At 39.8% G+C, this 12,026-nt stretch overlaps 1 protein-coding gene across 1 annotated transcript in view; it reads right to left on the bottom strand.

Moving 5' to 3' along the window:
• Positions 1–12,026, bottom strand: part of CDC40 (cell division cycle 40) — a 36,065-nt gene continuing 24,039 nt past the window's right edge. Inside the window, exons 8-15 of the mRNA XM_072333345.1 lie at positions 11,805–11,879; positions 11,097–11,142; positions 9,596–9,697; positions 8,462–8,577; positions 8,044–8,177; positions 3,949–4,025; positions 2,055–2,199; positions 1–1,134 (exon numbers count right to left, since the gene is read on the bottom strand). Coding sequence (XP_072189446.1) covers positions 957–1,134; positions 2,055–2,199; positions 3,949–4,025; positions 8,044–8,177; positions 8,462–8,577; positions 9,596–9,697; positions 11,097–11,142; positions 11,805–11,879 — 873 coding nt within the window. The 3' untranslated portion in view covers positions 1–956. The remainder of the gene's footprint in view (positions 1,135–2,054; positions 2,200–3,948; positions 4,026–8,043; positions 8,178–8,461; positions 8,578–9,595; positions 9,698–11,096; positions 11,143–11,804; positions 11,880–12,026) is intronic.

Here is a 12,026-nt window from a genome sequence, read left to right as displayed (position 1 = left end):
AATGAGCTTATCTGGATTCTGGTACGACTAAGCATTACAATGCCAAGCGATAAGAAATCTTTCACGTAGGTAATGGCGGATGGAAGAAGTGAAGGAGGATGAGCAAAGTTTCTTTAGAAAATGGTTTATTAAAAATAAGTCTTTTAAAGAGGAGAAAGCGCGGCGTGTATATACAGTAAATGGTCACAAACTGCATGGATCTTATAGTACAACCAGCCCACTCTGTTGTTTTGTTTGTTTTTTAACGTCATGCTTACTGGAACTTAACAGCAAATGAGAAGAGAAAAAAACACCTGGTTCCTTATGGGGAAGCTGAGGGGTACTTGTAAAGATGACACTCGACCATCAGCACGATGCAATTGTTAAACGCAGGCACACCAAGGTTTTATGAATACAGGCTTCAGTCGATTACAGTCTAATTGAGGGCTCTGCACTTCTGATCAGCTCTTCATTTCTACTGTGAATTAACAGACACGATAGGCAACTGATTTTGTGTTCTAGAAAGGTAGAAGTATTTTAGGGAGAATAAAATGCCATCCAAAGAACATAAACAAACGCTCTACTTCCAGCTCTGTCACAGCAGGTACCAAAGATTTCTCCTTAGGAAGATGACGACACAGTTGTTGGTTTTCTCCTTGAACTCCCCACCTCACTGACAGCCAGAGCCACAAAAATAGTTTTTCTTCAATTTGTTTTATTTTACAAGAGTATTTTGTGCAGAAGGTGACAGGACAAACCAACGCTCGATGCTGCACGCTGCAGATCCTCACAGCCAGATGTTGTGTTTAGAACACGATCCTTTGAGTCAAGCATTCCGAAGGCTTCCCACTCTCAGAGCATATATACAGCCAGCCGCCAACAGCTGTATGACAACACGTCTAACCTGTCCTTACAGCAGAATTCACTCCAACCTCAGATCTCAGGGCTTACAACTTCAGATCCTTGCAGCAGCCTCTTTAATCCCACAGTTTAATGAGACCATCCCAGCCGCACGTGATGACTTTGGAAGTTTCATGTGGATGCCAGACTGCGCCAATGCAGACTTTATCGTGTGCTTTTATTCTGCTGTAGAGTTTTGTGGTCTTCCAGTCCCAGATGTTAAGCTTTCCATCTGCGTCTCCAGATATCACGTAGCTGCATTAAAGGGATTAAAATAAAAGTTGCATTAAGCGCGAGGGCTGCTAGCGTTCTAACACCTTATATCGAAAAATGGAATAGAGCTTCACCCAGTGAGCCTCTCCCAACCTGACAGTCTGAAATCCTCTCTGTCAGAGAACTGGCATTCATGCTGTGCTCTGTGGCACACCTAGTCCTGCAGAAGGTGATGCATCAGCCGTGAGGGAAATGTGCTAACCAATGTGATTGCACCCACACAGTGTTACCGGGACTGAAGAGAACACGTCGGGAAAAGATGAAAGTGCCAGAAGTTCATCTGCAAGTTATAGACGTCCTCTCTGCTTTTTCCTCCCGTTTTGCTGAGGTTATTCTCCACTTTTTATAGCAATGCATAGCTTATGTACATACAGTGGTAAACATATGGGCATGTTACCAAGGAAACAGGATGAAAAAGATAGATCTCTGAACAGCTAAATGAGGATACAGCACACCAGACCTGTGAATAGGAAAAACCAGGCAAATCTGAATTCCAGGTGTTCCAGACAGGTTCAGATGGTGGGAACAGAGCCTGAAAGGCTCTGGGGAGGCTGCTGCTGTCTGAGTGCAAACAGAGTCAGACGCAGGTCTGTGCTGCACCAGGGCTGGGCAAAATAAGGGCAATCTCAGGACACTTTGACACAGCAAAGTAAGTCTTTAGGGAATGGGGAATCTGGACTACGCTGGCTGATTTTTACCTGTTGCTTGGAGCAAGTGTTCAATTCACTCCAGTCAAACAAGAAGAGCAAACTTTAATTTCTGCTGCTCATCTTAAGAGCGCTCTGTCCTATTACTGAGTTAATAGGATGGCCGTGCAGCAATGAATGTTGCAGAGGATTTAAAAAGAAATCCGGTGTCTGTGCCTGTGAGTTTAAGATGAAGCCCTTTCCCACAAAACTCACCTCATATCAGGCGAAAAATCCACTTGACAAGCGTAGCCAGCTACCATGTGACCTTTGAAGATCTTCTTTTTGTTTAATCTGAATCTGTTCTGAGCTCCAAAGATCAGAATTTGGTTATCCATTGACTGGCAAGCCAACCATTTCCCTAGGAGTGCAATGAACAGAGGAGATGACAGAGTGCCACATAGGAAGCAGCAGTCTTGGCTGGAAAGCTTGGGACACACACAACTTTTTCTGCACTGTATTAATTCAGATTTTCACTATAGAATCACAGAATCCTTAGAGTTGGAAGGGGCCTTTAAATGACATCTAGTCCAACTCCCCTACAGTGAACAGGGACATCCGTAGCTAGATTAGGTTCCCCAGGGTCTGATCCAGTTTGGCCTTGAAAGTCACCAGGGATGGGGCATCAAGCACATCTCTGGGCAACCTGTTACAGTGCTTTGCCATTCTCATTGTAAACATTTTTTCCTTATATCCAATCTAAATCTAATCTCTCTTATTATATAATAAAGTTTCTTGGTAGAAGCTGATATTACTTCACAGAATCACAAGGTCTGGAAGATGGCCAACCCAATTTCCACCTGTTATAACTGTCAGAAGGCAGAAAACTACTCTTGACAGGATTTGGGAAGCCTGTTCCTACAAAATGCACTCAGAACTCTAAAAAGCTCTGCCTGTTATGTTAACCCCACTAATGAATTGATCCCTTTTTAAGCTACTGAGTAAGTTCTTCTGGTGCAGATTTTATAAACTCTCAATCATGTAATTCAGATGAAGGGAAAAACAAACAACAACAGGTAATCTATCTGATAACAGTTTTTGTGGGTACTCTAAGATGGTCACCTGGACTAAGGAGTTGCAGGATCCTTATATTTTTGAGACTATTTACTTGTCTGATATGATAAAAAGGCTTTTCTACTTTTCCTTTCACTCTGTATCTTGGCACCGCATTAATTTCTACCTGAGAATCCAGTGAAGGCAATGCACTACGGAACAGTTTACAACAGACTTCTATCCAGAACTCTTTATATTATCATTGTCTTCCATGGCTTATTTGAACAATGACAGAAAATGTGCTGGATTGTCCTTAAATCTGATCCAGCTTCTAGCTTGGAATTAGCTTAGTTCAGCCTCCCAGAGAAATAAATAGTGTGCTTGCCCCAATCATGTTATTCCCTTCTAGTTTTTAGAAGGTCTGTTACAATCATCTGCTTTCTTCAGAAGGAAACTGAAAATTTCCTTCCATAAAATGTTAATGTTAACTGTCTTTCTCCAGAATCTTTTAATATTAAGGCTCTGCCTTGATTGTTAAGGATGAAATATTTATACTGCAAAGGAACTGTAATTTGATGCTGATAGCTGGCTGAACGCACTGGCTACACAAGTTGATCAGCCACAGCTCAGCGAATGAGACTGTTAACTGCAAATCTATAATGCTTCAATAACGTTGGCAATAAAGCTATTTAATTTTGGCCAACACACATAAAAGAGATTTTGTCCTATTAGCAGGATTTTTCACTTATTGCTGGAGGCACTGAGCCTGTGTCCTCCTGCAGTCTGGTTGTTACTGAAGAACATAAACACCGAGGAAGCATTAACATACAGAAACACTGAGGTAATTCAGTTTCTCTTGAGCAAATGCTATTCGTGCTGCACTCGTTTTAAACTGATACAGCTATCCTGCAACAACCCTTCATTTTGACATATTTGGTCTTCTCAAAACTATTAAATCTAGATTCGATCTGATCTTGGAATAAAGGCACACACGTCTTTGGGAAGGTGGTGTTGTACAGGCAGCAGGGAGGTACAAGATGGCAAAGTTACAGAGCTATCATCAGTGAGACATTTTATGTCAGCTCAGCCTGAGAAGGCAGTGAAGTTGTTAACCCACCATTTGGAGACAAAGTCACGGCTGGCATCGAATGCATACTTGGCTCAGCAATATACTTGAAGTCTACAGGAATGTCCCTGCAAAAGGAAGAAGTATGTGTTTTAGGAAGGCATGCAGACGTTATTCCAAAGGGCTGCCTTGAGACAGCTGATTTACTAAGCTACTGAGAACATAGCAGTGCTGTCTAAAGAAGAATGTGGATAAGCTCAGAATTATGGGTGCTCACCTAGAATACTCCAGCTGTGCAACCATTTATAGGATAACCACTGGTAGCACGTAATTTACCCCAAACCAAATGACCCATAGCCTACAGCAGAATCCTGACTCCAATTGGGAAACTGTAACACAAAGATACTCTATTGCCTCCAGTCCCTTAAAAAAAAACAACAAAAAAAACAACCTTAAAGAAGGCAGGAGTTTTATTCTATTCCCTCTGACAATGCCATTTTCCTACTGATCTCCCCAAATGGGATGCCAACCAATTCTGAATGTTCATAGCTGAACTCAGCTGTGAACTCCCCGGTCTCAATTTCATTTCATTCTTTTAGAGGAGTACTCAAACAGCTTCAAATCGTGCCTGGAACAGGACACAGAGTCATCACTGTGGCAAGGCCTGATCCTTTGCAACCCCTAACAGCCCACACTCCCTCAGCACTCCAGTCATCTGCAGTCCTCAGTTCTAGGTGAAAGCAATCCTACCAGAGGCCACGTTAAGACAAACAAACTGTTGGCTGACAAAAAAGAACAGCACAACACCAAGAAACAGAAAAAAGAAAAAACACACCAAGAAAACCAACCCATTCTATATCACGAAATCTCTCTCAGGTGCCAAAGGTATCTTTATAAGGAAATATGGGGAGAAGAGGCCTACTGGGGAGGGGTAGGTGTGGTACAAAGTAACAGATTCGACAAGCTTCTTAAGCTAGGCAAAATAAGGGCTAAGTTACTGCTGCACTTGCTCCTGGCTTTGCCAGCCGACTCAAAGCTATAGAGAAACAAAATCTTCCAAATCATGTCATTGTTTATCCAATTAGGATCAGACGCAAGAGAAAATAACGTTTTGCATTGCTGAAAGAAAACACAGAATATAACACCCGTGTCAACTTTCCCATCATTGTTGTAAAGACACAAGCACATCAAAAGCAAAGCAGGCAAATTTTAAAGCACTTCGGTTAAGACTCCTGAACAAACCACCAGATCTTTCAGTTCGTCCTTGTGAAACCTATGAGCATGCTCTGAACTCTCGGGGAAAGGACATTTACATTCTCCAGGGTGAAGCTGCTCACTGTAATGAAGTCTGACATGACATCCCATTACCAGCTTTGGCCAAGTCAAAGTATTTACAAAACCCACTCCAAAATTTCTCTGAACAATTGAAACCAAGCAATTAGTCCAGCTTTAATTACTGGCTTTTAAGGCCATATTCAGGTCATAATTTCTTTGAAGGCAGCTTTGTTTCTGAAGGATACTGAAGAAATGCTGTGCCGAAGAACATGAAGAAATACATTGAAATCACCCTAGATTTAGTAACAATTGTCCTTATGAACTATAGAAAAAGAACAACTATTTGAGTCATGGTATGTAACAGTCTGATATGGAAAGCTGATGTGCTGAATATATTAAGAGTTATAATGCACTGCAGAAATCTGGAGATCGAAATCATGTACCTATGCAGACTGGTTACCATATATCAACTGCAGGTTACGGACCAATGTTTTTCAAGTCATGGCTAGAAAGACAACATTTACTTTATATAAAATCAAAAAGTTCCCCAAAGATTGCATGGCAGAACACTGTCTAAAGTTGGGTCCCCTATTGTCTGAACAAGGGAACCCTTTTTCAGCGTACAGGATGCTCCGTGCAGATTTGTTTTTGCTTCAGAAGAAAAAAAGATGTGGTACTGTAACAATCAGGTTGCAATGTTCCCATAGCAGAACCTTTCTGCCTTTCCTGCTTTTCCACACAGAGTGACTAAAATCCACCCACTTCGCTATTTATTTCAGCCATCAGCACAGAGCTTACAGAAGAAGGGCAATCCAGTCTCAAGGAAATAACAGATTTGTGCAAGTGACATCCTCCTCCTACTCACCAGAGAGGAGACGTTCCTTAGCAGACACGATACTGTAAATACTTTGAGGAGCTCAGCAAATATAAGGGTCTAATTACAAAAAGCTAAACAGAGGCTCTCTGGGAGTCACATCTGGAGACAGTGTTCCATGCCTATCCGGGCCTATTCCAGGCCTAAGCCTGGGCTCCCACACTATGGTCATTACCACTGCTGCTACTGGCAGTGACAGCAACAGATCACAGACACACTGTGGGTTTTGGTTGACATTCAAATAGCACAGACTGGAGGCTCTCATCTAGGCAAAAAAAAAACCAAACAATAAAAAAAGCTGGGAAGAAACTGATTAGTCACGGAGCTGTCAAACTCATGTCTGTGTTGTGCAACAGCTTCCGTGAGTGAATGACAAAATGAAATGGATACTTAAAGATATGGAATTAATCATTTCCAAAAGAAGCCTGAAGTCTTAAGAGAAAACTTCAAGTCCTAAGCAGAAGGTCTTAAGACCTAGAATCTTGTGGGAAAGGTTTCAGAAGTAGAAGATATTGTTTTCTTCCCAGCTACATTAAAAACTGGAAGGCACCGAAAATGTTTGGTATGAGTTTCCTTGGAGAGACTTCCATTTTTGTCGTTTATTGCACTCACGCTATCAGCAAAGGCCCAAAAAGTGGACTACCGGAAAAGCAGAAACAAAGCTACACCAAGATTGTTATCTTGTATGGTGGCCAAATATTAAATAACGTTGTACATATCAAAGCTCAAAGCATTCAAAAGCTACAAATGCCAACATAATATAACAAGCTTTTCCTAAAAAGGGCTTATTTATGGGCTCCTGTAGCCCTGGGGAAAGGAGAGATTGGAACAAAGACTGCTAACAGAGTGCAGCATGCTTCAGGCTGACATGGCTGTCTTGTGCTTTCTTTGGAGGAAGAGAAACCTACAAAGTGTCTCAGGAATGAAGCCAGAACAGGTTGGTTAATGTTCAGCATTTCGTAATAGGAAACAAGTTCTAAAGATTGGACTAATTTCTCTAGAGATTTGAGAAATATACAATGTTAAAATATATTATTAATCATTAATAATATATAAAGAATAAATACATCCTGATGACCATATAAAATTTGCATCAGTACAAGGAGGCTTTCACAGAATCATCAAGATTGGAAAAGACCTAAAAGATCATCTAGTATAACCATTCACCCGTTACCAATAGCTCCCACTAAACCATGTCCCTCAACACAACATCCAGTTGTTCCTTGAACACCCCCAGGGTCGGTGACTCCACCACCTCCCTGGGCAGTCCATTCCAGTGCCTGACCACCCCTTCTGAGAAGTAATACCTCCTAATGTCCAGCCTGAATCTCCCCTGCTGTAGCTTGAAACCATTCTCTCTGGTCCTATCACTAATGACACGAGAGAAGAGGCCGACCCCCAGCTCACTACAACCTCCCTTCAGGAAGTTATAGAGTGCAATGAGGTCTCCCCTGAACCTCCCCTTCTCCAGGCTGAACATCCCCAGCTCCTTCAGCCCCTCCTCATATGGCCTGTGCTCCTGTGCTTTCCTAAAGAGATATTTCACTTTGTTGACTTTCAAAATAGTTTCCACATCCTGCAGTACTGTAGTTCAGTAATGTAGGTACAACAATTCACTATCAGAAACTAAGAATGATTTCCAAGATGCTGAAAGCAGATTGTGGAATAGATGCTTCATTTTACTGGAGAACAACATTTAAGAACTAAGGCCCATACTAGACTGAGTGACAGAACACAAATTTGCAGGAGATATGCCCAACTTCAACAGCTATTAGAAATTAGCAATAAGGATATCAGATTGTTTTGGTTTTATATTCTTGTGAAGGATTAGCTACTACATAATTACATACACACTTGCAGAAATCTGAATTCAGCTCTTCCTCAGCTAGCTATAAACTTGGTATGCTTCAGCATCCTGTCTGCTACGTACGCTTTTAGCAATACACTGCCATATCAGTTTGTTCATAATACGCTAAAATTTAGTATTTTTAACTTACCATTCCCAGACTCTTAAACTTTTGTCGTCGGATGTACTCACAAATCTTCTGTTTTCATCCACAAACACAATGGTGTTGACGGCTCCCAAATGTCTATCATATTCCTGCACAATCTCACCACTCCGAATATCCCACTACAATTAAATAAGTCACAGTAAGATGCTGGATTTTACTCAATACTGTATTATTATTTTTAAATAAAGTGAAGCTTTAAAATAATATCAGGCAAGAAAGCAAATCCTCTAGTAACAGTCTTTGAAAGTAGGAGGAAAAAGTAGGAGGAAAAAGCAACATGCTCAACTGCTTCAAAAATTCTAATTGAATAAGAAAATTCAAGTAAAATTAACAGTTTTTTGAGCTGTAGGCAGAGTGTTTACGGAGAGAAATCAGGAGAAAATAGGACATAAAATAGACATACCTGCACAATTTTCTTATCTGACATTCCTGCAACGAAGAGGTTTTGTTTATCTTCATCAGGATTGAACTTGACACAATAAGGAACCTTCCTGTTTGTGAATCTTGAAATACACTGCCCTGAAACAGACAAAGGTGTTCATATTGGATCAAACCCGAAGTTCTATGGGTTGATTAGTTTATTACATATATTGATAGAGACATCCATTCTACTTCTATCCCACTAACAGCAGAAAATAATACCTTTTTTAAGCCCCTGAGAGAATGAGAGCATAGAATTTACCCTATGTATTAGTTGTCACGTTTGTAAGTATATACCCGTATAAAGACATACAAACACATTAATCCATACAATTACTGCAGCTTTTCAGACAACCCAAATCTATAAGCTCTGTAGCTTACATATTATTAGGATGTAGTCAAGGACATCAGAACTAGTCAAGACATGGCAAGCTGACCAGAGCCTTTGCAAAGCATTGCCTGATTAGGGTCACAGTTCTTCATGACAAAAGACTTGGAACTCAGGCAAGAATTACTTATTCCTAAGTGTAAAAAAGGGTAACAGTAACCTAACCGCAAAACAAGCCACTGATCTCCTCTCACAGATAATAAATGGGTTATCTGTAACTTCCAGGAGCCTTTTGTATTTCAAGAGCTCAACAGTGTCCAAAAAACCTCAGTTCTGACTCAGGCCTGGACAATCAGACTTCTACTTTCTGACTGACACTTGAATGAGACTACTGCTACTGTTCAGCAAGCTGACGTCTTTTTCAATTATGGAAACTCCTTTCCTTTCCAGCACCCTTAGTTTCAAAGAATACCTGCAAAATTTACTCTGTATCTTTTTAACTAGAGAAGCCACTTGGAGCAGAAGTTACTGAACATTTCCCAGCCAGTTCCACAAAAGCAGCAGACCTATCCTCTACTCCCTGTAGCTGCAGTTGAATTTCCACCATCTTTTCCTATTCAGAATACTTTTCAAGATGAGAGCATTCTCACCAGCAAGCTGAGAGATCAAGTGAAATAATGCTTCCAGATTACATTTTGGTCTAAAGCGTGATTTTATTGCTTTTTTATGTCTCTAGATGTAAACATACACGTGAGCAATTTGTTACAGTGTGCACAGCTACAGGCCTACCTGTTTCAGTGTCCCACAGTTTAATATAGCGGTCATATGCAGCACTAAGAAATCGAGTGCCAGCGTTATTAAAACAGATGTCTCGAACGGCTTTCCCATGTCCTGCAACACAGAAAAGATGCAATAAACCTTTCATTTGTGCTTAGAATTACGGGGTTTTTAGGAAAACCTTTTTCCAGTTAACTGCTATAATCTTCAGTAAGGCAAAGAGAACAAGGAAATTGCTTACTGAAACTCTTCCTGAGTACCAGCAAACCTAATTTCAGCACAGTGATTCAAGTGACAAAGAACTCCTGACTCAAGTGCCTCATGAAGACTGATGAGAATTAAAGCAAACAAACAAAAACAAACCACAAGCACATCTAAGCACTGGAGAGAGAAACAACAGTACTGCACAGAAACAGTGTGCAAATCAATGTTGACAACTAAGGGAAAAAACAGGAGACAAACACTACCTGGGATGCATTTGAAAGGGAAACATTTAAAATGAAAAACAAAACAACCAAAAATCATTGGAAATATGAGGTCTTCTGATGTTCATCTTGCTATCCCTCACCCCAATGCTTTCAGCTGATCATTGTAGCTCTCTTTAGTTAAAATACTGGCACAGAAGCTATACACAAAAAACATACGTAAAATATACATAAAACATATGCATAAGTAATAAGTAAATATGTGTTTATATATTTATCAAACTGCAAGAAGCTTTTGATATATATTAAAATAACACGTAAACCTGGTTCATGTCAAAAACCTTCTGAAAACAGTCAAACTGTTTGGAACGAGTAGACTATTTAGAGAACCTTTCCTGAGTATTTCTTTACTACCCTGCTGTCATCAGAAATATCAGATAAAATAACTTCATTGTTGTTGTTACTCAACATATATTCACTTCAAGTGCATTCTAGAAATGCCCCCATCTCAAAAGAAGAATCAGCTTCTTTTGTGCTGCATTCAATACTGCTGTAAAGTCCATATATTTCCCTCTCAACCATCTGCTTTAAGAAAAAACAACAACCTGTTACATAAATAAAGACTGCACCAGAACCTAACAAAATAAGAAACAATTCCCATGTGTTTGCACTTGAAACTCAGCACTCAGGAGACCACCTAGCTAAAGGGGATTAGCAGAGCATGAGATACCCTCCCTACAGAGGGCTGCTGTTCTCAATATGAAGCAATTCAGTTTCACAGTTTTGCCTTTGGAAAGAAGCTTTGCATGAAGTATTGATGAGCACAGCACACTGATACCTTGTTTTAAAGGGCTTAAAGAGTCATATATAGACATTAAATTTCCTGGAATAACGCCAAAGGTTCACTATAAAAAAGTTGCACCTTTCTCAATTCTCATTGCCAACATCATAATGAGTACCATTGGCTTTGGTTGCTTACAGATCCTCTCTAAGATAATGCAATAAGCTAACCTATAACACGTCAATTCACACAGCTGTTTTATATGTATATCAAGAGCACAGTTTTAAAAAAAAAAAAGCATGTTTACCAATAAATGTCCGTAGACATCTTCGATCACCGTACACTTCCCACAGCTTCAAAGAAAAAAGAACAAGAAGATGAGGGGAGAAAATATGTTAATAGTTAAAAAAACCCACTGATGCTGCCAGCTTAACTAATTACAAATTGAAGACATCAAGTGATGAATTCCATATATCTATCGAGCCATTTACAAGAATACCATCTTATTAGAAAGAAAAAACAGCAGCCAGACCCTTCAATAAAAAAACCCAACACAGTACGATAAAAGAAGATCTAATGTAAGTTTTCCAATGTCTAAGTTTTTGCTATTTAGAAAAATATTAATTGATCTATTAGTTTTCTAATGTGACATTGATGGACTAAAATGGGGTTAGTTTAAAGCCACAAATACTTCCAGAAAACCACTTGATAAAAAGCACACTGCTAGCTGCAAAACTAAGCTTCACAGAAAATTGTAACAATAGCAAAGACAGTAACCTGAGCAACTCAAGACCTTCTAAATTCTATTACTAAGTGATTAACACTGTTCTAACACCCACACCATCTTGTGTATTATTCTGTCTTTGTTCCCAAGAACTCGTAATCTAAAACTCAAGTGAGAAAATATAAGAAACAGTAACTTGGTAGAATTGCCAAGCATTTACATACTCTAAATGCAAGGTCTGTATTCAATGCTGGAATAAAATACATAAATGGAAGTAGAAAAATAACTCACCTTAATTTTGCAATCCATAGAGCAAGACAGCAGCATGTGCCCAGACAGAGGAAACAACCTAACTGCACTGACTCCCTGTAAATAAAGACAATTAAACAGTAAGTGGAGCATCTATGTATTCTCTCAGTTCACTAGCCCTCTTTCTGTAAGCAAAAAGCTACAATGCGACTTTATAAAATATACAGTATATCTAAAAGAAATATCCTACCATTCCACTTGAAA

The sequence above is a fragment of the Excalfactoria chinensis genome, chromosome 3, assembly GCF_039878825.1.
Source record: "Excalfactoria chinensis isolate bCotChi1 chromosome 3, bCotChi1.hap2, whole genome shotgun sequence".
Taxonomy (NCBI): domain Eukaryota; kingdom Metazoa; phylum Chordata; class Aves; order Galliformes; family Phasianidae; genus Excalfactoria; species Excalfactoria chinensis.
This window is presented reverse-complemented; position numbering and strand designations above follow the sequence as displayed.